General features: G+C 38.4%; 1 protein-coding gene across 13 annotated transcripts in view; it reads left to right on the top strand.

The window, feature by feature from the left end:
• Nucleotides 1-24,647, top strand: part of LOC105199486 (bone morphogenetic protein 1) — an 899,375-nt gene that overhangs the window by 546,616 nt on the left and 328,112 nt on the right. The window contains exon 18 of one of the 13 annotated variants that reach the window (XR_005574951.1): nt 16,449-16,592. The exons of 11 other annotated variants lie outside the window; for them this stretch is intronic. Coding sequence is in view for 1 of the 2 variants with exons in the window: in XM_039450095.1 (XP_039306029.1) it covers nt 16,449-16,537 (89 nt within the window). In the remaining variant the exon portion in view is untranslated. Of the gene's footprint in view, nt 1-16,448; nt 17,338-24,647 lie in introns of those variants that run through there. One more of the 13 variants, XM_039450095.1, reaches the window with a different exon arrangement.

The following is a 24,647-nucleotide window of genomic DNA, read 5'->3' as shown; positions in this document are numbered from 1 at the left end:
CTATGGCATAGGATGACAATGACACACAGCGATTGAGAATATACGTTTATTATTACAACTTTTCCAACGGCGTACAATGACGAAGTTTTTGTATTAAACAATGAGAGTATGTTCTATAGTACTACAACCCGAAAGGGAAAGTCAGTTCGTAAGCGCAATGATTGCGCCATTACGTCACTGGGTTTTTGTCCGGCGTTTGTCATTGGTGGAGAGAATCTCCACAATACTCCCCCCCGAGATTTAATGATACTATAAGAAAATTAGATAATAACATAAAATATTGTGTAAAATATGACTCGGAGAACAAAAGATAAAACTGAGAACAATATAGAATATGATTTGAGATAAAATAAAAAATATTAGAACAAGTTAAAATACAAGAATACTTAATACTATTTAGGAACTTATTTCTTTGGAATTGATTGGCTTTGAAAAACTTACAGTCTTTTTATTTCTTAACTGCTTTGCACTAGGATACGTTTTTAGGATCGAATAAGTCTTTTGCGTTGAAGATGGTTCTGTTGACGGTTGCACTGAGGTAGGTTCACTAACTGGAGTAGTGTGCTCTTCTTGCTGAGCGGTAGAGTAAGCCGGTTTTAGGCGGTCCACCGAAATATTGAGTATTTTTCCGTCGACATCCACTGTGAAAACTCGATCGGAGATCCTTTTGATTATGCGATGAGGGCCTGTATAAGGTTGCTCCAGTGGACGTCTAATTGCATCCTCTCTTAAGAAGACATGTGTACAGGTGTACAAATCTTTAAATACGAATGGTTTGCTGCGTATGTGATGTGCCGCGGGTTTGATTTGCTGCATGAGCCTATGGAACGGCTCCACGAACGGTTGCGGGTCGTTAGGCATATCTTCGAGATCGAAAAACTCTTCTGGAATCCTAAGTGTCTTTCCATACAGAAGTGCAGCTGTTGATGCGCGAATATCTTCTTCATAGCAGGTGCGGAGGCCGATGAGTACCACGAGCAATGCGTCGATCCACTCCGCTTTTGACTGGCACATAATCGCCGTTTTCAGGGACCGGTGCCAGCGTTCGATGAGCCCGTTTGATTCCGGATGGTAAGTGGTGGTTCTATTGCATTTGGTACCGATGAGTTTTGTTAATGCTTCGAACAATTTCGAATCAAACTGTGAACCCTGGTCGGTTGTAATGACTTTGGGCAAACCGAAACGAGAAACCCATGCTACAAAAAAGGCTTGAGCTACGATGTCTGCTGTGACGTCGGCTAGCGGCACTACCTCGGGCCACCTAGAAAAACGGTCGATTAGTGTTAGGCAATACCTGAATCCTCGTGATAATGGAAGTGGTCCGATTAAGTCCAAATGGACGTGGTCGAAGCGAGCGTCCGGGACTGGAAGTTTTTCTGGAACCAACTGGTTGTGTCTAGTAATCTTCGATCGTGGACAATGGAAACAGGACTTGGCCCATGTTGCTTTATTCATATTCGTCCAAACGAATTTTTGAGCGATTTGTCGTCTAGTGGCTCTTCCACTAGGGTGCGACATTCCGTGCACCATGTCAAAAATGCGACGGCGGAGCGTGACTGGAACAAATGGACGGACACTATCCTGAGAGCAATCACAGTGTAGAGTCGAATTGGTTTCAGGTAGTAGGAATTTTTGCAGTCTAAGGCTGGATGAGGGGAATTTCAACTCCCGTTGAAGTTCTTCGTCTGTCGCTTGTTGCTGTGCCAATTCTTTAGTGTTGACAATGACTGGCATCATTACGGAGTCCACTCTGGATAGAGCGTCGGCGACTGCATTTTCTTCGCCAGGAACATGACGAATGTTTGTTGTGAACTCTGATATATAAGTTAATTGACGGCACTGCCTGAGTGAAACGCGGTCCAACTTCTGCGAGAAGGCGAACGTGAGAGGCTTGTGATCAGTGATCACGAAAAATTCTCGTTCCTCCAGCATAAAGCGAAAATGCTTGATCGCAGCGTAGATCGCCGACAACTCGCGATCATACGCACTATAGTTGCGTTGTGCTGGGGTGAGCCTTCGAGAGAAGAAACTTAACGGACGCCACTCTTGGCCTTGACGTTGCTGCAAAACGGCCAACTGCGGAGTCGGATGCGTCGGTTTGAACAGCAAACTGTGCGGAAGGATCTGGGAACGCGAGAAGTGTAGCGTTAGCTAGTTCCTCTTTAAGCTTTTTGAAAGCGGCCTTCCTTTTCGGTGACCATTCGACAAGAGCTTGACTACCCTTTTTCTGGCCTTTGAGCGCCTCCTGTAATGGAGCTTGGGTGCTCGCAATGTTAGGTAAGAAGCGGTGATAGTAATTAATCATACCTAGAAAACGGCGTAACCCTTTTACGTCCTGAGGTTTGGGTAAGTTGGTGATGGCTTCTACCTTCTGCGGTAAGGGTGCGAGTCCTTTTGCTGAGATATGATGTCCAAGGAACGAAACCTCAGAGATATGATGTCCAAGGAACGAATTCTCCAAAAACACATTTGGCGGTGTTAATGGCGACGCCAAATTTTTGCAGACGTTGAAATAATTTTTTGAGATGCTCGCGGTGTTCTTTTGCCATTTTAGACGCCACGAGAATATCATCTAAGTAGACGTAACAAAAATCGAGTCCTCGGACGACTTCATCCATAAACCTTTGGAAGGTCTGCATTACGCAAGCCGAAAGTCATAAAAGAGAACTCGTATAGCCCAAAAGGAGTTATAATAGCGGGATGTCCTTTTCTTTGACTGGAATTTGTTGGTAGGCACGGATGAGATCAATTGTTGAAAACACTGTTGCTCCATGTAGAAATTGAACGCAGACTTGCAGAAATGGGATTGGGTAGCGGTCCGGTTCCGTTATTACATTGAGATTGCGATAGGCCACCGCATAGCCTCCAATCACCGTTTTTCTTAGGGACCAGATGGAGTGGGCTGGCCGAACAACTCTTTGACGGGCGACATAGGCCTTGTTGCAACATAAATTCAAACTCGAGCTTAATTGCCTTCAGCTTCTCGGGTGCGAGACGACGGGCCCTGGCAGCTACCGGCTGTCCTTGAGTGATTATTGCATGAGATACTTCATGATGTGCGCTTTTAGGCGCAATCGAGCTTCGAGTGAGCTCAGGAAACTCGTTGAGCAAATCACTGTAAACAGTACCAAATTTGAGATAAGGTACTTGTAAAACGGAGATGCTGTTTAATTGACCGGAAATCTTTAAACTTGTGTTGCCATCAATTAGCCTTCTTCGGCGAAGATCTACCAAAAGGTTAAAATGTGATAAAAAATCTGTGCCCAAAATAGGTTTGCTCACCTCTGCGAGGTAGAACGGCCATTGAAAACTGCGCCGCAGTCCAAAATCTAATTGCAGAAGCTTTTGACCAAATGTTGCAATGGGCGTGCCATTGGCTGCGCAGAGCGTAAGTTTTGACTTATTGCGACTGTTTTTATGTGTAACAGGAAAAACAGAAACGTCCGCTCCGGTATCGATGAGGAAGTTATATCGTGAGAGACGGTCGGTGACAAATAAACGGCGTACAACAGAGTCCGGGGTGGTCTCCGCCGCTGACACCCCGGGCATTAGTTTTCCTCTTGTTTTTTCTTGTCTTCCTTCTTGTTGTCCCAGCTGCAAGGTGCGGAACATTTTTTGGCGTTCCGACCGAAACAGCTGTGGTACCAGCAGTATTTCGTGTTAGCTGAGGATGATCTTGAGCATGATTTGGTACGTGATCTTTCTCGGCGACGTGGGCTTGATCTTTGTCTTCTGGATAAGAGTTGGTCAAGCTTTTTGACAATTTAGCAGAGCTCGCCTTCTCGCGACGAGGTGCTAGCGGTTGCTTCGGCAACCTGCAAAACAGATGAGCTGGGTGTTGTTATATCGTAAATCTTGTCTGCCATTGCGGTTAGCCTGTCCAACGTTAAGGTATCTTCGCTGGCCGAGAGGACAGTCTGCATATTTGTTTGCAGACGTTGCAACTAGAGAGATTTGAGTAGATCGTCAGACATTCTGTCTTCAGCGAGGTCTTTCATATGACGCAACATGAGGGGCGTTGATCGCCAAGTACAGTTTGGTTCAGCAGCGGTTTTAGGCGTTTTTCTTCGCTGTTCTGAAACTCGGCGAGGATACGAGTCTTAAGCGCTTCGTATTTTCCGTTTGCCGGCGGGTTTGTAACAAGTTCACTCACCTCAGATATGACGTCCGCATCGAGAGATTGCAACGCGTGATAGTATTTTGTGAGGTCTTGTGTGATTCCGTTTGTCGCGAATTGCGCTTCCATTTGTATAAACCAGATTAGCGGTTTTTCCTTGCTAAACTTTGGAGGGCGAATGCTGATGCGTGAGATTTCCTGCGAGCCGGTGTCGTTGGTCGTCATCGTGGACGTCGTGCGAGAGGTTATGTTACCGGCGTGATCTTTTTTCGCTCGGCGGGGTCACCAATGTGGGATGTTTGGTCGACGCGTGGGTTGTAACCGCGAATATATGCCGGGTCCCACTACTATGGCATAGGATGACAATGACACACAGCGATTGAGAATATACGTTTATTATTACAACTTTTCCAACGGCGTACAATGACGAAGTTTTTGTGTTAAAGAATGAGAGTATGTTCTATATTACTACAACCAGAAAGGGAAAGTCAGTTCGTAAGCGCGATGATTGCGCCATTACGTCACTGGGTTTTTGTCCAGCGTTTGTCATTGGTGGAGAGAATCTCCACAGAACATGATTTGTTTCAAGAGGTTCATCTGTCACTAGATTATGTGTAGTAGTTTCATGACATTTCGTTCATTTGTTTACAAGCTACAATCATTTAAGTGTCGCTACCTTCGCCTTCGTGGCAAAAAGAAATGGAAAAACAGAAATATCGTACATTGATCAAACATTGTTTTTTGATGGGAAAAACTCTTGAACAATCAATGAAATGGTTAAAGAAATGTTATCCCACATCTGCTCCTTTGAGAACAATAGTTTATTGATGGTTTAGTGAATTTAAACTGGGTCGTATAAGCACCGAAGACGTACCTCTCTCTGAAAGACCAAAAGAGGCTACAAATCCGGAAATCGTAAAGCAAGTGTATCGAATCGTTTAGAATGATCGTAAAGTTGCGCGAGTTAGCTGAGGCCATTGGCATCTTAAAAGAACGGGTGGGATACATTTTGCATAATGTTTTGAATATAAAGAAGCTGTCGGCGCGATAGGTGCCGCGTTTGCTGACCGTCGATCAAAAACAGCAGAGCGTTGATGAATCAACGACCGGTTTGATCTTGTCGCAGCGTAATCGAGAGGACTTTTTGTGACGATGAATGAAACACGGATTCATCACCATACGCCTGAGTCTAATAGGGAGTCTGCAGAGTAGCTAGAAAGCTACGAAAGCCGACCAAACAAGCCAAAAGACCAACGCTCGGCTGGGAAGGTTTTGACTTCCGTTTTTTGGGATGCGCATGGCATAATCTCCATCAATTACTTACAGAAGGGAAGAACAGTTACGGAAGAGTATTATGCAACGTTATTGGACAAACTAAACGATGGAATAAAGAAAAAACGACCCCATATGACAAAGAAAAAAGTTCTGTAGCATCACAATAACGCACCGTCACACACGTCCTTGAAAGCGATGGCCAAATTGGACCAATTACGATTTGAATTGGTTGTTTATCCGCCATATTCTCCAGACTTGGCCCCCAGCAACTATTAACTGTTCCCAAACCTCAAGTGGTGGCTACAGGGAAAGATTCTCGAATGAGGAAGTCATCGAAGAAACCTAGGCATATTTCAAAAGCTTGGACGTTTCGTACTACAGACAGGGCATCAAAATATTGGAAAATCGCTATACCAAGTGTATCGCATTCGAAAGCAACTATGTTGAGGAATAAATACAACTTTGCTAAAAAAACGCTTGTTTTCATTAAAAATCTCGAGACTTTTTAGTCCATGTAGTATGTATGTGTGTGTGTGTGTGTGTGTGTGTGTGTGTGTGTGTGTGTGTGCGTGTGTGTGTGTATGTATGTATATATGTATGTATGTATGTATGTGTGTGTGTATGTGTATGTATGTATGTATGTATATGTGTATATATGTCTACATTGTCACGTATTGTTCTGAGTTGCCGGAGAGCTACGGCGAAATACGCGATCAGACAAGGACGATGTTACACACAAAACGCGCGCGGGAGGGTTCCGATATCCAAATTTTTGCTATATTACAAAGTTGGGCGCCAGACGCGATTACCGGTCGCATCATCGGGTTTGATATACACTAATGAATGTCAAGGCGCAATAATTCACAAACGGACTTCAAACAAAAACGCAAAATCGTCGCTCACATGCGGCCAGCTAGTTCCGCTAACCGATAGAGGGGCGGGAAAGCGGAGGCAGGAGCAAAACGGCTCTCTTACGGGAGGAAGCGGATAGACAAGAAATTAAACGAAGTAGGGCCGATGTAACAAGCAAGACATAATATATTGTGATGAAAGATAGAAATGACGTACAGTAGAAAATAAGCAAATGCAAATAAAACCAGCAACCAAATTAGACAAGAAGTTGACAGAAAAATAAACGGAACGTGAGAGTCAATTTAACTTACTTCTGCAACGACTACGCTAAAAACGAAGATTACGGTGGCTAATCACGCGCGGAACACGACAACCAATTACGCGCGTTCTGAAAGGCGCGGCGAGAATACAATAGCTAATACTTTGCTAATAAGATCCCATTAATTCCAGAAGAGCGCAATAACAAGTACGCGCTGACGACAACGCAGTCGTCGCAACCGAAATCTAAAATATATCAATACGCGCTGTACTTTGAAGCACCGATATACTAGACGGCTGTGCGATCACGACCGCGGCACGACTCGCGCACGTGCGCGAAGACTTTGCGGCTTTCCGGGAAGCCGGTCGTCCGCGAGTTTTTACAGTAGAGCAGCTAACGCAAGACGCGGTAGCCGACAGCTGGATGACAACATCTCGTGTTTGAGGTGGATTGCCCGCTAAACACGAAAAAGATGCGTTCAATTGCCACGCGGCGGACGCACTCGCACACTAATACCGCAGAACACAAGCAAGTCGGCACGGGCATCTCGTGATTTTATACATCGCTTAGAAAGGTCACCTCGACGACGGTACAGCTTCTCCTCCGTTCCGTGGATCTGCGGGAACTCGTCTGGGCCTGGCACACCTTCCGATACTTGGCATTACGATAATTTAGGCCGACATCAATCGCTCGCTCAACGCTTCACCAGCATGTAGATTGCCGGGTCGCACGCAAAAACCGCGAGGATCGCGCTCGATGCGCGATTAATGGGTGCGACCCCTCCCACAGGGTGTGCGATATCCTTGCGCGTAGCGGCGCGGCTTATCAGCGGCCGACCTTATCTAGTCGTGACGTCACAACCGCACAGTGACGTGTTGCCGCAAGTGTTGTGTGGTCCCCACCGGCACTTGAAACCATTGTTGCTCTCGCCGTCTCCGCGGACGGCAGCTGTATGCTTCTTAGGCAACGATCCTCTACCGTGATCCTTCCGGATAGTCAGCCAGCATCTCTCGTTCTGGTCGTTCGGCCGCTCTAGCCTCCTTGCACCGTTCTCCTTGCACAGCTTGCAAGCTTTTCGCGCGCGGCGCCTATCTTTCGCCACGCTTGGCCTTTTCTACATTTTGTCGGCGGTCCTAAGGATGCCAGCCCTGGACGATCATTCCCGCTTTCTCTTGCTGCAGTCGATATCCCTCGCCGCTGTTACTTCCTAGCTACCCTCGACAAGGCGCCCGATTTAATATGAAAATAAGCCGCGAATAAATAAAACAATATCATACATGCAATTTAGTCCCGCCGGAGATCTCGCTCTCTCGCTTAGTGGCCGACCCGGTCGTATGCGCACATTTGCGCTTCGCGAAGGTGGAGGGACGAAATGGCGAGGCAGAAAAAACTGCCACGTCACAACATATATACATATATACATATATATATATACATATGTGATTGTGCGTGCGTGCGTGCGTGCGTGCGTGCGTGCGTGCGTGCGTGCGTCATGAGCTTCCTATCAGGACACTTTTAAGGGGCCAAGGCATATTGTTGGGACATTTCAATACTTTTGGGAATGGTCTCAAAAAAATTTGAGTTTGATTGCATACATTGGAGATTTGTATATTTCTATACAGGGTGATTCAGAATAACCCGTTGTCTTTCAAGGGACGTAATCCTGGTCGAATCCTAAGACGATTTTTCCTTTGCCAAAAATTTGTCAGACGCTTAGATTTTGAAATATCACCCGATTAAGTTAGCGTATCACGGGTCGAATACAGATGGTACGCAGGGGCGGCGCATTCACCGTTACGCGCGGGTGTGGTGCCTGCTGCGCTCAGCTAATACAACACACAAGTCTTTCTCCCCTCTCACTCTCTCATTCTCTCTCTTTCTCTCTCTCTCTTTCTCTCTCTGTCACATCACAATGCTAGTTTTAACTTAAAAATGTAATTAATTTTCTACTTAATTTTAATGATTTTAATAAGAGAAGTGCCAGGAAATTCTTTATACAGTCGAATAATCGAACAAAGAATTGCACGAATCTAGATATTTAATTACATTTAATAAATTATGTTATTGCAAGTATTCAAACAAATATTTATTAAAATTTAATAACTTTTTTTCTCAGTGTAGAATCTCTTGATATAAAAAAATAATTTTAATAAAATAAATAGAAAAATATTTTTCAATCAATTTTATTATTAAAAACAATATTAATCACTATTTTACTTTTAAATTGCCGCGTTTTAACTTCTGTTCGATCAATCACGCATTCATATTCGATCATAACGTATCCCATAAAATCAGTCGGCTCTTTCCTGTTGTCGAGTAAACACGTGTTGTCTGTTCGTCGCGCGTAAACACGGGTTTTATCGAGCTACATATTTTCGCACGCCGAATGACTAATAATTATTTACAATGATCGTTACTCGAAGTGATCGTTAATTAGTTACTCAAGTCTTATTGATCAAGTGAATAAATTATGTATTATGATATTAAAGTGATAATTTACGAGAGGATCAAGGAAACTTTGGTCTGTCTTATTGTGGAGACAACTAATTGATCGCTGTACAGAATAATACGTAAGTAAATGCATGTCCAAACTTGTTGACGCAAGCACGCGCGCACGTGCGCGCGTGCGTTTGCTTTCTCTCTCTCTCTCTCCCTCCCCCCCTCTCTCTGTAACAAAAAAAGTACTATTGTTTCTAAAAACTCGAGATGTAAATACTTTTGTAGATTTCGTGCAATTCTTTGTTCAATTCTTTGACTGTACAAAGAATTTCCTGGCACTTTTCTTATTAAAATCATTAAAATTAAGATAAAAATTAATTACATTTTTAAGTTAAAGCTAGCATTGTGATGTGATAGAGAGAGAGAGAGAGAGAGAGAGAGAGAAAGTGAGAAAGGAGAAATACTTGTGTTGTATCAGTTGAGCGCACCAGGCACCTCACGACACACCCGCACGTAACGGTGAGTGTGCCGCCCCTGCGTACCATCTGTATTCGACCCTTGATACGCTAACTTAATCGGCTGATATTTTAAAATCTAAGCGTCTGACAAATTTTTGGCAAAAGAAAAATCGTTTTAGAATTCGACCAGGAATACGTCCCTTAAAAGACAACGGGTTATTCCGAATCACCCTGTATTTAACGCATACTTTGGGGCCAAAATTTTATATGATTGTATGACTGTAGAGTGGCGCCACCTAGAAGCATATCCTCAAACAATACATTGACTACATTAAATCATATAATGCATATTTTACATGTATTCTTTTTAAGAGAAACGTGAAAACATATTAGAAGGTTAATAGGAACTAATTATTGTACTGTTATTCAATTATAGTATCATTACGTTAGTATTAGTTAAATAGTGGTAAAATAACTAATAATCTTAATGTGTAATTAAAAATTTTATTCTCAAAGCAATAAGAAAGCATGCAAGTTTATCTGTATGTATTATAACATTTTTTAATGAAAACATTGATGGGAAACTGTCTCTAAATTATATAATAGATATAATATCCTGATCAAAACGTTATCAAACTGACATCTATTTTGATCAATTTAAAGCAAACATTAAGTTCCGACATAAGGGTTTCATAACAACGTTTTTCGAGTTTTACACGTAATTCAAGTAATATTTATTTCAAGAACCCACGGTTAAAAAATTCCAACTGTATAAAGTTTATCTAAAAAGATTTGGATAAAACCTTTTACTAACACACAGAACATATGCCTTTAAAATTTCAGAACACATTAATTTGAGAACGTTCACGAGTGCATACATAGTTTGTACAATTTAAAGATTGTCCCCAAATGCTTATAGTGAAAAGATTTAAAAAAGTAATCATATACTAAGCTATACTTTATTGTTTGAGAAAATAAAATCATACGATTTACGATAATTTCTAACACGAAAATCAATGACGGCTTTAACAGATTAATTAGATAAACAAATGGAATGAATACATTGTGGTACATATACAACAATAAAAATTCCAGTGGTATCTGGACATTTGAAGAACAGTTTCCACGCAAAGGTAGACGCTCGGAGTGGGAGGGAGTGAACGTATCTCATAGTGTTAGCTTTCATCGGAAAACTGCTTGGAATTAATTATATATGGCCAAAGCATTTAATGAAAACAATTTGCTTGGGTCGAAGCATACTTCGGGGACATTTCAATAGTTGGGGACGTGTCTCAAAGATAAATTTTGATTAATTGCATGTATTGGGTTCTTTTTTTCTCCATAGTAAGTGAGCAATCTCCGTAATGATTGAAACTATTTCAATGTATATGCAAGATGAAACTAAATCTTTGTCACTCATTTAAGATATTACCATAAAGATTTATTTTTTTTTTTTTTGTACAAAAATCTACGATTCAAAAATTTTAACTGTATAAAGTATATCTAGAAAGATTTGAATAAAACATTTTTACGGACACACAGAACATATGCCTTTAAAATTCCAGAACACACTGTTAATTTGAGAACGTTCTCGAGTGCATACATAACAATTTGTACAATTTAAAAATTGTCCCCAAACAATGCTTTTGTTTAAAAAATTTAAAAGTGTAATAATATACTAAGCTATACTTTATTGCCTGAGAAAATAAAGTCATACGACTTCCAATAATTTCTAACACAAAAATCAATGACGGGTTTAACAGTTTAATCAAATGAGCAAATGGAATGAATTCGTTGTAGTACCTATACGTCAGTAAACAAAAAATTAACAATAAAATATTTACACGTTGGCTAGTAGGAGAATGACCAAACAGACATTTGTGTAGAGGATTGGGTGGTCAACCTTGAGCACACTCCTTGTTAAGTGCAGGAATGTTAATATTTACAAGTCGCGTTTGTCACGCGATCGTCGCTTGTTACATTCAGAGTGTTCGCTATAAAGAGTTTCATCTCTCTTGGGATGACATACAAAATAAATAGAAATATCCTTTATCATATTGCAATATTTGCAAAACTTAGCGACGTTTGTAATTAAAATCAATTTAACCCGGCTTTCCACCAATTGTATACGCGCTTCTAGAAATGACTCGATGCTTGCAAAACGGGGGAGGGGAGTTGTTTATTATATGCGACAATAGACATTCAAACGGTGTCGGACCATTTGAATAATTTTGCTTGGTAACAATGGTCTCTAGGAAGTAAAGGGGATGAGCATATCTCATCGCGTTGTATTTTTTACCGACAAACTGGCTGGAATCGTCTTTATATGTCCAGAGCATATGATGATTACATTTGTTTGTGCCAATGCATACTTCTGTGGCGTTTCGATAATTTGGGGACTTGTCTAACAAAATTTGTGATTAATCGCATGCATTGGGACCTTTTATGTATCCAAAGCAAACAAGCAATCTCCGTAATGATTACTATGATTTCAAATTTTATGCCGGGTAGATATAAATGTTTGTTTGTCAGTAATTTAAGTCATAAAAATTAATTCCTTTTGTGCACGAATCCTCGGTATCACATTAAAATAAAGTAAATAAATCATTATTCGCGTCGTCATGAAATCGTCAATTATGCTTCAATAATTTAGAATTTAATTCAAAATTGGATCAAATCAAGCAATAATGGATAATTTTCGGTCACATAAGAAAATGTAAAAATGGGACGACCACCGAATGGGATAAAATCCTTGAAAATTTTTCTACTTCTTTATTTGATTTTTGATGAATGTTATTTAAAAACTTTATTTGGAAAAAACTGCTACGTTATAACGTATCACCTTAGCGCAATTCAAAATTTTTGTCAATTCGTAATACCATTATACAAAACAATATTTGCACAATGTACTTATTGGGGAATATAAATATCGTAGTATGATGTATGATATGAAACTCTAATGCGTAATGGGTTGTCAACCGTACTTAAGATTATTATCGTATCTCCGAGTATCGGGGCTCATCTCGATAATACACCGACATTGCGGTCGCTATGCGAATACAATTGTTTTAGCGGTTGTTGTTGTTGTTGTTGCTGGGCGAAGCTCGCAGGGGCAGTTGCAATCGGAGCAGAACGGAGCAAGACGTATCTCCAATAAACTCCCTTTCTTTTTACCTATGTTTTCCCGCTTGTGTACCCATCCTGACGACGATAATTATCTCCCCCTTACAAAACATTATTTCATATAAATGGAAATGTAATTATGTGTCAAAGTATTTCGCGTTTTTATCAACATATTTTTCATTAAGTATTGTATGACAAACAATGTATCTCTCCTCTGAAGTTGGCTCTCTTGTGAATCATTGACATCTCGTAAATTTTGACAATTTATTATAATTATTTTTAATCTCCTGCAATATTTATGATCATGATATGTACAATGCATATACTAATTTATATTTAAATATGATTCAACCAATAAAGCATTTAAATACAATATCATCGTAACTACATCAATGTAATAACAAGTTTATAAAAGTGCAAGAGCACCCACTGTCATTGTATCATCACTGAGCGCGCGATCTTTAGACTACATAATTTGCCTACTGTAAATATTTCTCATTTGAAAAGTATTATAGCCTCAACATTTTTGTATTAGGATTTTTGTCTTATTTTTATATAAAGAATTTTGTAGCGTATTCAGTGTTAAGTATTTTTGAAATACCCTGTATATATATATATATATATATATATATATATATATATATACAGGGTGTCATAAAAAAAGGGTCACATATTTTGATAGCAGGTAGTATTGATCAAAACAAGAAGAAAAGGTCTAATTAACATGGGTCCTAAAACTAATATCTTTAAAGATATAAGCAATTTTGTTATTTGAGCTCTTTGTCATTTTTTCATTAGTCGTGTCATCTTTAGAATGTAATGAACAAAGGAGTAGGGGAGAGTGGGGTACAATAGGGATATCTTTTTTCTAGGTGCCTTAAAAAATAAAAAATAAATAAAGAGAGATAAAGAAACAATTTTTATTTTAATATGAAATGTAATCATTAATCTTCTATAAAAAAAAACTGAAATAAAGAAACTAAATGTATGTACACATGATAACAAAATAAAAACTCTTTTTTTTACAAAAAACAAAAAATTTTAATGCTGACTGAGACGATTAATCTCGTACTGACGAACTCTCGTATAGCAACAGTAGTAAACACTCTTTTGTTTACTAGGGCTGCTCACATTCGTCAAGGCTTACGCAATGTTGTTTGACTTGTAGTATCTATTGCAAATGTAAATATCAGGAGACATTCTAAAGATGACACGACTAATAAGAAAATAACAAAGAGCTCGAATAACAAAATAACTTGTATCTTTGAAGATATTAGTTTTAGGACCCATGTTAATTAGACCTTTTCTTCTTGTTTTGATCAATATTACCTGCTATCAAAATATGTAACCCTTTTTTTTATGACACCCTGTATATATATATATATATATATATATATATATACACAGTATTTAAAAAAAAAATATATATATATATACTATATGTAATGCATATAATAATATATATTAAACATTCAATATACTTTAGTGTCCCAGAGCATTGTATAAAACTTGTCACGATAATTGTGCACAATAGGGGATTCAGCTCCGATCATGTTGACTTTGACATATGTTATAGAGGCAAGGATACTGAACAACTTTTCCTTATAAACTAATTGGCGCTTTCGTTTAGTTTTCGAGATATACTTAGAGAAAAAAAAAATAGTTTTTTTAAATTATTTAAAAAAATATTTATTTAAAAAAAAATATGTCAAAGAAAAAATAAAGCTTATAAAAAACTGTACAAATAAGGTTCTACACATATTTCACCTAACTCCACTTTAGGAGTTATAATCAAATAACTATTTTAAAAAAACTTTGACAAATGCAAATTTTTACATGTACAGAGAACGCGTGGGCGGGGGAGGGACTTCGCCCCTCCCGCTGCACCCCCTTCCCGTATTTTTTCTAACTTAACCCACCCCGTCTCAGTCGGTCTACTAATGACGTGGTGGGAGCGGGAAAGGGTGGGCTATAATTTCAAATCTAATATCGTAACATGATCAATTAGATATTCTTGGCCAAATTACAACTAAAATAGTATTAGATTAGGTTAGGTTAGAAAAAATACGGGGAGGAAGTGCAAGAGAAGGGCGGAGCCCCTCCCCCGCCCAAGCATCTACATTTCACGCAAAACTACTCAAATTAAAAGAAAAATTATTTTAAAACAGTTTTTCTATTATAACAACTACAGTATTGAAGTTAGGTAAACTACGTATATAACTTTTTTTGTAGAGCTTATTACGAGCTTCATTTTTTGTTTGACACATATTTTTGTAAAATAAATATTTTTTGAAATAATTAAGAAAAACTGTTTTCTTTTTCTCTAAGTATATTTTTAAAACTAAACAAGAATGCCAATTAGTTTATAAGGAAAAGTTGTTCAGTATCCTTGCCTCTATAACATATGTCAAGGTCAACATGATTGGGTCCCCTATTGACTGGGTCCCCTATTGTGCACAATTACCTTTGTCACCATGTGATAGAAAGGATCGAGATGAATTAAAAGGTTTAATACGATTTTGTGATATTTGCAATAATTTTCGAGTAATAAAATATTAAAGTTAGACGAATAAAAGCGCGCGGAGAGACAAGGGATCGCTCGCCTGAGCTGTAGGACCGCCCACCGCGGCCCGACTGTAGGCTACGGTAAGTGGTGCCCGGCGAGGAAAAAGATAGCTTGGCACCGCTTTCTCATGCCCCCCCCCACACCGTCGAGATTCGCGGTCTTACGGCTCAGGCGAGCGACTGCTTGTCTCTCCACACTCCGCGCGTTCTTATTCGTCTTACTTTAATATTTTAGTACTCGAAAATTATTGCAAATATTGCAAAATGGTATTAGACTTTTTGATTTAATACTTATGTATGAGTGTGGTAAATGCGAAAACATAAATGCAATTTATCAGGAGAAGAAAGTACACATATTCTCATTTCCAAATGAGAGATTTGTTACAAAATTGTATTTTTAGTATAAAAAATAAATTACTCATACATAAGTATTATCGATTTCAACGTTGAGTATAAATACTCAAATTTTATGTACATGACTGAAATGTACTTTAAACTACACCAATTATTGATATCTACTATAAATCTAACTTTAGGACAAAACTTTTGTTCTATTAATTATATCACTACTGTTAGGAATTAAATCAATATAGTTAATTGTTTGACGTCTTACGATTAAAAGCTACTAAATAAAAAAACGTTTTGTTTTATTGATACGTAATATTTGAAGAATTTCAATACACATATACACTACTTTTATAATATTCATCATATTTGCTGGGTTAATAACCTTTATTCTATTTACGAGTTTGCTGCATCAAGAATGTACATAGCAATGAGATTATTTTCAGTATTAAGATATATAATATATTGAATTGTATGTTGGAAATTTTTTAATAGAAATATGAAAATTATTAAGATATATAAGATATTAAAATGTGTATGTTGTAAATTTTGATAAAAATATTATATAAAAAATAGAATATTAAAAATCCGTATCTCATATATTAAACGGATAAATGCACATACATATGTAAAGATAATAAAATGAACAGTACATTAACAAATGTAGCATGAAATTTTATTATTATTCATTTATTTTATTAGAAAATATCAAGCATTTCATAAAAAAAGATCATTGTACGATTTACAATTTTTTAAATCTATTTACTCATATCTATCTATTGATACATCTATAATATATATAAAGGACGGAAAAGTTTTTAATTACGACTTTCGCGCATCTTCTGAATACGAGATACGCCCGGAATGGTAAACGGTTTAACATTGACATATAGCGTTTCGAGGCTAATAAGAGAACATTGTAATTTTTGCTAGGTAAGTAGTAGTACATGTAGATGTATGTACAAGGTGAGAGAATGGTAGGATTGCGTGGGTGAATGATTGTATGGTGTCGCAGGTGCAGCATCAGCCCCATTGTCACCAGCACTGACTGGGGTCTCTACTGCCATGCTTCTTTCTCTGTGCTTTGTATTCGTGGCCGTCTGAGCCCCCTTCATGAAGTTTCCAGACGATCCGGCATGTTATGATCTCCCCTTCTCACGTGAGTCCACTCACAGTATTGCACAATCATACATATACCATATTGAAAAGCTATTTGGAATGAATATTATATCCCAGCAAATACAGATATACAATGTGTTACCGTAATAAAACTGTTATAACAACAGTAACAGATAATATAACGTGTTTGTTATATGTAACAAACACGTTAACTATTATTTTTCCACTCATTGGATATTGTCTTTGTGTAACATAAATATAAACTAAAATGTTATAAAAATGTTAACGTAATATTACATAACATTTAAATATTATAGAAATGTCATTAAAATATTATCCAACTCTATTATTAAATTGTAATATATGTATGCAATGCTTTATTGTTCACAGTCGGATTATAATTACTTTCGCTTCTTACATTTAACTAGGGAATGAAAAGTTACTTTTTAAAGGTAACTCGTTATAGTAACCCGTTATCTAAAAAAGTAATTATCGTAAAAAAGTAGTTATCGTTATTTGTTACTTATTCTCAGAAGTAATTCTTTACCGGTATATAACAAGTAATAATTAGTTACTTTCTCCGTTACATTTTTTGAATCTTAAAATAAAAATAGATTAATTAAAAAAAGTTTACTTTGTAAAATTTTTTTGTTACAATGCTAAAAACAAATTTTTTAAGTTTGTAAGACTAGGGTAAGTACAACTATTATCGTGGCCTGCCCTACTACCGTGGTTTTTGAAAAATAAATGATAGCTCGTTAAAAAAAAGTACCCATAGAAAAAAATTATTTCACATTTAATCTAATTAATAGTAAAATAAATTAAAATTAAATAAAGATGTAAAGATGAATACGTTTAATAAATAAATCAAATTTACCCACGAAATTAGGTGCAATGCATATGTTGTTGGTATTAACGCGGTATTCACGTTTTAGTGAAAGTGCGAATGACTTGGCATATAAGTATTCAGTTCACTATCTTTCTATCATTTTTTCACGCTACGCGCGTGATACACAAGGTGGGTTTTTCAGAAAACGTCACGATAATAGGTGCACTTATCCTATAAAATATTTAAAGATAATAATTTAAAATACTAAAAATGCAATTAAAAATCTTGATTTTTAATAAAAAAATTATACTTATTAGTTAAAGTTAAATTCTTTTTTGTGCAATTTTACGTTTAAAAATTTTAATATGGTAATTGTAAACCTACAATTCTTCTTAAAATAATTAAAATTACAAGAATTATAGAAGAAGAGAGCAATATGGCACTCATTTTCACGTTATTGAATAACTTTGTTCATAATCAATACGAGGTGTGTTCAAAAAGTATCGCGAATTTTGTGTTTTTTCAAAAATTATTTATTTATTCATGAATATCTATTTTGTCCCCTTCAAAGTAATCCCCATGAGATATTATACACTTGTGCCAACGGTTTTTCCAATCTTCGAAGCACTTCAAAAAATCATTTTTTTTTATCTTGTTCAGCTCCTCCTTCGATGCCGTCTTTATCTCGTCAAGCGTAGCGTAACGTCGTCCTTTCATGGGCCTCTTCAGTTTAGGGAACAAGAAAAAGTCACAGGGGGCCAGATCTGGGGAATACGGTGGCTGCGGCATCATTAGTGTGTTGTTTTTGGCCAAAAAGTCGCGCACAAGCAACGATGTGTGAGCAGGGGCGTTATCGTGGTGCAAAAGCCAATTTTTGTTCTTCCACAAATCCGGGCGTTTCTGGCGGATTGCTTCGCGCAAATTGCGCATAACTTGCAGGTAATATTCCTTATTGACCGTTCTACCCTGTGGCAAGAACTCATGATGCACCACGCCCCTGCAATCGAAGAAAACTGTCAGCAAAACTTTCACATTCGACCGAACTTGGCGCGCTTTTTTCGGTCTTGGTTCGTGCGGCAGCTTCCATTGAGATGATTGAGCTTTGGTTTCCACGTCATAACCATAAACCCACGATTCGTCACCAGTTATGACCCTCTGGAGCAAATTTGGGTCGTCGCGGGCAGAGTCCAACATCTCATTAGCAATGTTCATGCGATGCTGTTTTTGGTCGCAATTGAGCAATTTTGGTACGAATTTCGCGGCGACCCGTCTCATGCCCAAATCATTGATAAAAATCGAATGGCACGAGCCAATCGATATGTTTAGGTCCTCAGCAACTTCTCTAACGGTGATTCGACGATTGGCCAATACCATTTTCTCCACTTCATTAATTTTTTCGTCTGTTGTTGAAGTGCTCGGGCGTCCGGCACGCTCTTCGTCGTTCACATCTTCTCGGCCTTCTGAGAACATTTTGTACCACCGATAAACGTTGCTTCGGTCCAAGGTAGCTTCTCCGTATGCCACAGTCAACATTCGGAATGCATCCGCGCACTTAATTTCGTTTTTCACACAAAATTTGATACAGGTTCTTTGATCCATTTTTTTGAATAGGTAAAAATCGAAGACGATCCAAAACACGTGCAAGCAAAGCAGCTGTCAACAATTAAGTGAACATTCAAAATGGCCGAGCTTGTCGGCATAAGTGAGAGACATGAGTACCAACATAACGCCACAAAAAGATCGAAATTCGAATATACGTAACCCGCGAAAATTCAAAATTCGCGATACTTTTTGAACACACCTCGTATTTTATATTGAAACTTGAACGATTATATTCGTCAAGATATCCCTTTTCGTGTGTTATCCGAATAATCTCTAATTCTAACGCTTTAAGTACAACGAGGAAATCGCGACCATCTTGAAATTTATAAAGAAGACTAATAATACTTAACATGATAATTGTCAGGAGGCTTATCTTTCCAGCTCCATTAACGCTTTGATTTCGTCATCTTTTTCCTGCTGATTCCTAATCTGCGGTACAATTAGATTCCTGGATATCTAGAGGCGCAGTTGCGATTCGGTGCCGAGTAACGCGCCTCTCTTTACGCGAGTAGGCGACTTTCAAGCGTACGAGATTATCAGATCTCATTTACGGCTGAACTGATTAAGTTCTAAGTAGTTTCAATCGATAGTTTGGAGAAAATTGCATATATAAAAGTGTTCTTATTTTTTTTCTCCGTGTCCTATGAGCGAAGATATATTGCGACGCAAAGGCCAAATTTCAACGTTTTACATGTAAGAAACACCTTCATCATCAATCTTGTCGAGTTCACGTTTTTGACACAGAGAAGCGTTTGCTACTACATTATTAGCTGTATTTATATGACCATGTTATGTGTAACAAACTGCCTTCCGACACTCCCCCCCCCCCTCTCGGACCATCCATCGTCCAAGCCGTCCAGCCAAACACCCGCCAGACGGCAAATATTGGCGCATAGCGCCTAGTAAACTTTTCAAGGTCCAAGCGAACGAACATTTGAATGCATTCGTGCGTCTCGTATCTCCGCGCGCACGCGCTCTCGTTTCGTCGCCGTCTACTGCCACGCACGCGCGCAATCCGTCCCGAGATGCTCAAGATCGAGTGGCGGGGGATGCTGCTGGACCGTCCCGCTTGCCGAATATCTCCTCCTTTCGATTCTTGAATATATAAAGGCTGCAATTGCCGAGAAAAATCGCCTTTTCCGCTTCTGACCGGCTTGCTGTGCAGAAGATCTCCAGGTCGAGAAAGAGATCGAGCGACTCGGTCTCTTTCAAGCCACTTGACTCTCGACTTCCCGAAACCGATCCGATCTGCTTCATTTCGACATCCTCGCCGCTACAACAGGCTCAAAATAGCTTGGGCCCGTCAAGCCACTTGACGAAAAAACAATCCGTTACCACTTCCCGAATTCGGTGCTACCAGACATAAGGGGGTACCGTGTTCCGTGCCTCCATCAAGCGCACTTGGCGTGGGGTAGCGTTACTCGGCGATTACACTTATAGCAGTGTTCTCAGATGGGATGAAATTTTGGCGCATGCGCAGTAAATTCAAGATTAGAAAAATATTTATTTCCATTAAATAAAGGTATTGATGAGTATCCTTATTAAGTAGTTTTAAATAATATTAATAAATCTGTAAGGAATGAACAAAAAAGGTAAAATAATTTGGTAAACTTTTACAAAAGGGGAGTAGCCTCTGACAAACTTGAACTTGACATATGTTATCAATGGGAAGGTACTGAGTGACATACAAAAGGTTTTGAGTAATGCTCACTTCTTATTAAAAAAATATTACAGAAAAAAAATAGTTTTTCTTAATTATTTCACTAAATATTCATTTTACGAAAAAATATGTCAAACAAAAAATGAAGCTAGTAATAAGATCTATAAAGAAGGTTATATACATTTTTATCTAACTTTAATACTTTAGTTGTTATAGTAGAAAAACTGTTTTAAAATAATTTTTTTTTAATTTTTAGTAGTTTGGTGTGAAAAGTAGAGGCGGAGGTGGGGCTTCGCCTCTCCCCCCGCACCCCTCTCGGTATTTTTTCTAACCCAACCTAACCCTATTTTAATTGTAAGTTAACCAAGAATATATAATTAACGATGCGATATTAGATTTTAAATTATTGCCCACCCCCGCCCGCACCCACCCCGTCATTAGTGGACCTGAGACAAAGTGGGTTGGGTTAGAAAAAATACCGTGAGAAGGTGTAAGGGGAGGGGCAGAGCCCCTCCCCCGCCCACGCGTTCTCTGTATATTGTAGAAAAACTATTTTGCATCGAAAACCTTTTCGACGCAAAACAGTTTTTCTACAATAACGACGAAAGCATTGAAATTAGGTAAAATATGTATATGACCTTCTTTATAGATCTTATTACTAGCTTTATTTTTTGTTTGACACATTTTTTTGTAAAATAAATATTTTCCGAAATAAGTAAAAAAAACTGTTTTTTTCTTTCTGTAATGATATTTTTTAAATAAAAAGTGAGCATTACTTAAAACCTTGTGTATGTCACACAGTACTTTGCCATTAATAACATATGTCAAGGTCAAGGTCGTCAGAGGCTGCTCCCCTTTTGTAAAGGTTTACCAATAATTTTAATATAATATATTTTTATAACAAAAAAAGTTTTAAAAATTAAGAACAAATACAATTTCAAGGCTCTTATGAATAATAATTTAAATAAAATAACACGAGCTAAGAAACCGTGCTGGATGTTGTGCGCCAAAAACAAACAAATGCCAAATAAATGTGAACGTTTCGAACTTTAATCATCGGTCTTCTTCAGTACAAGAACTTAGATTCTGTAACAACAAGCATTTTAAATTACATTAAGATTACAAATCTCATCACAAATTAACGCATTAAATTAGTTGACAAATAAAAATCTCTTACCGAATATAAAAATGCGACATCCGTTTACAAAATTCGTGATGTGTCGGGAACGCCGTAGTCTAAATGATAATCTCAAGAACCGTGAATAGATATCGTTTTCGGAATATGATCTGGTAAAAATAGAACAAAATGCAACATAAAGAGAATAAGTAAAGACTAAAAGGGGGAACAACTACAAATAATTCAGAAACAAAAAGTGTCAACAAGTCAAATTTATAAAACAAACAAACGAAAACAAAAAGTAATGAAAAGTAGAAAGCTGTACAAGTCAAGTAATAAAATTGTAAAAAAGAAAAAATAAAATAAAGTGAAATCTGTACAAGTCAAAGTCATAAAATTGTAAAAAGGAATATGAATGGTAAAAAAATTGTAAAAATATTAGTATATATCATACCTATGAGTTCCGAAAACTACATCTTGTAAGAGGTTGATAAGAATGTCACAATATGAGTGAGAAACGAAAGCAAAAGAGAAATGTCAGAAACAGAAGGATAGGAGTAAAGAGAAGGAAGAGATAAGACGTTAAGGAGGGGAAATCCGTTCGAGAATCGGGAGATACGCGTCAGGGAGAAGTTCGGTATCGCTCTGTTCGTTGAGTTCTTTTGGTTGTTTTTTGATATGCAACATTTCAGATATTGATCTTTTTACAAAAGATGGTTCTTTGTCTAAAATTTCTACGTTTTCCCAATCAAAATCGTGGTTATTATCGATACAATGTTTCGAAATAAGTGTTGGGGCAGGTAGTGAATCGTGAAGCGAATTGAGTTAACAACACGTGTATTTCAGTATAGCGATTGTGCGATGTGAGCGGATACAGAGAAGTGAAGTGTATCGGCGGGAAACCGGTAAAGACCATAGAGTGTGATCGAAAATGCGGGACTCGATATATAGATCCGGAAGTGTCCACGCGCTGTATCGCGTGCACCGTAGAACTACGCGCTGTCGTGCAGTACGTTCGTTGTTACTGCCTCAACACCTCCCCTTGGACTGATGCGACAGGGCCTCAAGTTCAGTAGTTCCGTAAGGTGTAGATGCTTGTTTTTGTTGAGTTTCTTTGTGAGAATGTCCGCTAACATTTGATCGGTGGGAACGTAGTTCACTGAAATCAGACCATTTGTTAAAGACTCACGTACAAAGTGATACCTCACGTCAATGTGTTTGCTTCGCGCATGGTACACGGGGTTTCCGGCGAGCTTGATCGCGCCCTGGTTGTCGTTGAATATAGGAGTAGGCTCGACGATCCTCATTTCCAGTTCCTCAAGAAATCCACGAAGATATATGGCTTTCTTGGATGCGTCAAATAGCCCCATGTACTCTGATTCATTTTTAGATAAAGCAACACTTCGTTGCTTTCTTGCGTTCCAAGTGACAGGTCCTTTATTCCACATAAAGCAAGTTCCAGTATAGGATTTTCTGTCTGCCAAATTTGTGGGTTCAGTCGTAACTGTTGTTGAATTGGCCCAGGTAGCTGCAGACGAAACTGATGCCAGTTCGTGTAGCAACTGATAGGTAATTGAGGGCTCTCACCAGCTCTCTGAACGGTAATTTGTTATCTTTACTGTTTCCTCCCTCTGATTTGCTTAGTTTGATACTTGGATCCAGAGGGGTTCCGACGGGTTTGCAGTCAAGCATACCATATTTCTTGATCAGCCCATTAATGTAGTTCCTTTGATTTATGTGCATGCCATCTCCGTTCAGACGGAATTCCAGTCCAAGATAGTGATGTACTTCACCTAGGTCTATTATCTTGAAGTGTTGGCGTAGTTCCCGAATAATTTCGTCGGTAAGGTTGTCGGAGTCCGCTGCAATCAGGATGTCGTCGACGTATGTCACCAGAAATGCTTTGGTTTCCTTTCGTTTCAGTTTGTATACGCATGGATCGACATTGAGAGGTTTGGCTCCAATTTCTTTAAGGACTGCGTTGAGTTTTGTGTTCCAGGCTCTTCCAGCCTGTTTGAGTTCGTAAAGTGCTTTTCTCAAAAAGCAAACCTGGTCACCGTGTTTTAGTTCTTCTAACATATCTCTTGCTTTTATTCGAATATCAGGATCAGTCGATTTTGTTAGGCAAATACGTTCCAGTGTTTGTTTTAGAAATTTTGGAACTTCCATGAATGTCTCTTCTTTAAGTTCGCCGTTCAGATATGCCGTTGACACATCGAGTTAACGAATTTTCATTTTGAGTTTAACAGCCGCGGCAACAATTATTCTCACTAAGCTTAGTCTGACTACTGGTGAAAAAGTCTCGTTAAAATGTACTCCGGATTTCTGTAGAAACCCTTGGGCGACTAAGCAAGCTTTCCTTTTCTAAATTGTGCCATCCAGATTTATTTTATTGCGAAGAACAAAGCGGCTACCTATGACGGTCTTGTTCTTCGGACGTTCCGTGAATTTCCAGGTATCGTTTTTAATTATGGATATTATCTCATCAGCCATCGCGTTCAGCCATTCTTCTGTGTCAGGACTTGAGATTGCTTCTCTGATTGGGACTTCTGACAATAAAGTCATATCTTTCTCTTCAATGATTTGAACCGCTTCGTCATCTTGTATTTCCTGATTGACTTGGTACTGTTTTCTGGGGCGACCTCTTCCACCAGTTCTCACAATTCAAGATCTTCCGCTTTCGCGTCTTCCGATTTCTTGTCTGTCTTCCGTGGCTGCAGCGTTTACGTCGTTTTCAGCGTTTTCGTCGTCCTCTGATGGAGGATCGTTCCAAATTTTGATTTTTACGGTTGATGGTTCAGAGTTGATCTCACTTATTTCATTTTCTTAAATTAATTCTTCGGGATTCTTTTGAGCGTTATTGTGTCTTTCTATAAATTTGAGATCA

The sequence above is a fragment of the Solenopsis invicta genome, chromosome 5 (assembly GCF_016802725.1).
Source record: "Solenopsis invicta isolate M01_SB chromosome 5, UNIL_Sinv_3.0, whole genome shotgun sequence".
In the NCBI taxonomy this organism is placed as follows: domain Eukaryota; kingdom Metazoa; phylum Arthropoda; class Insecta; order Hymenoptera; family Formicidae; genus Solenopsis; species Solenopsis invicta.
This window is presented reverse-complemented; position numbering and strand designations above follow the sequence as displayed.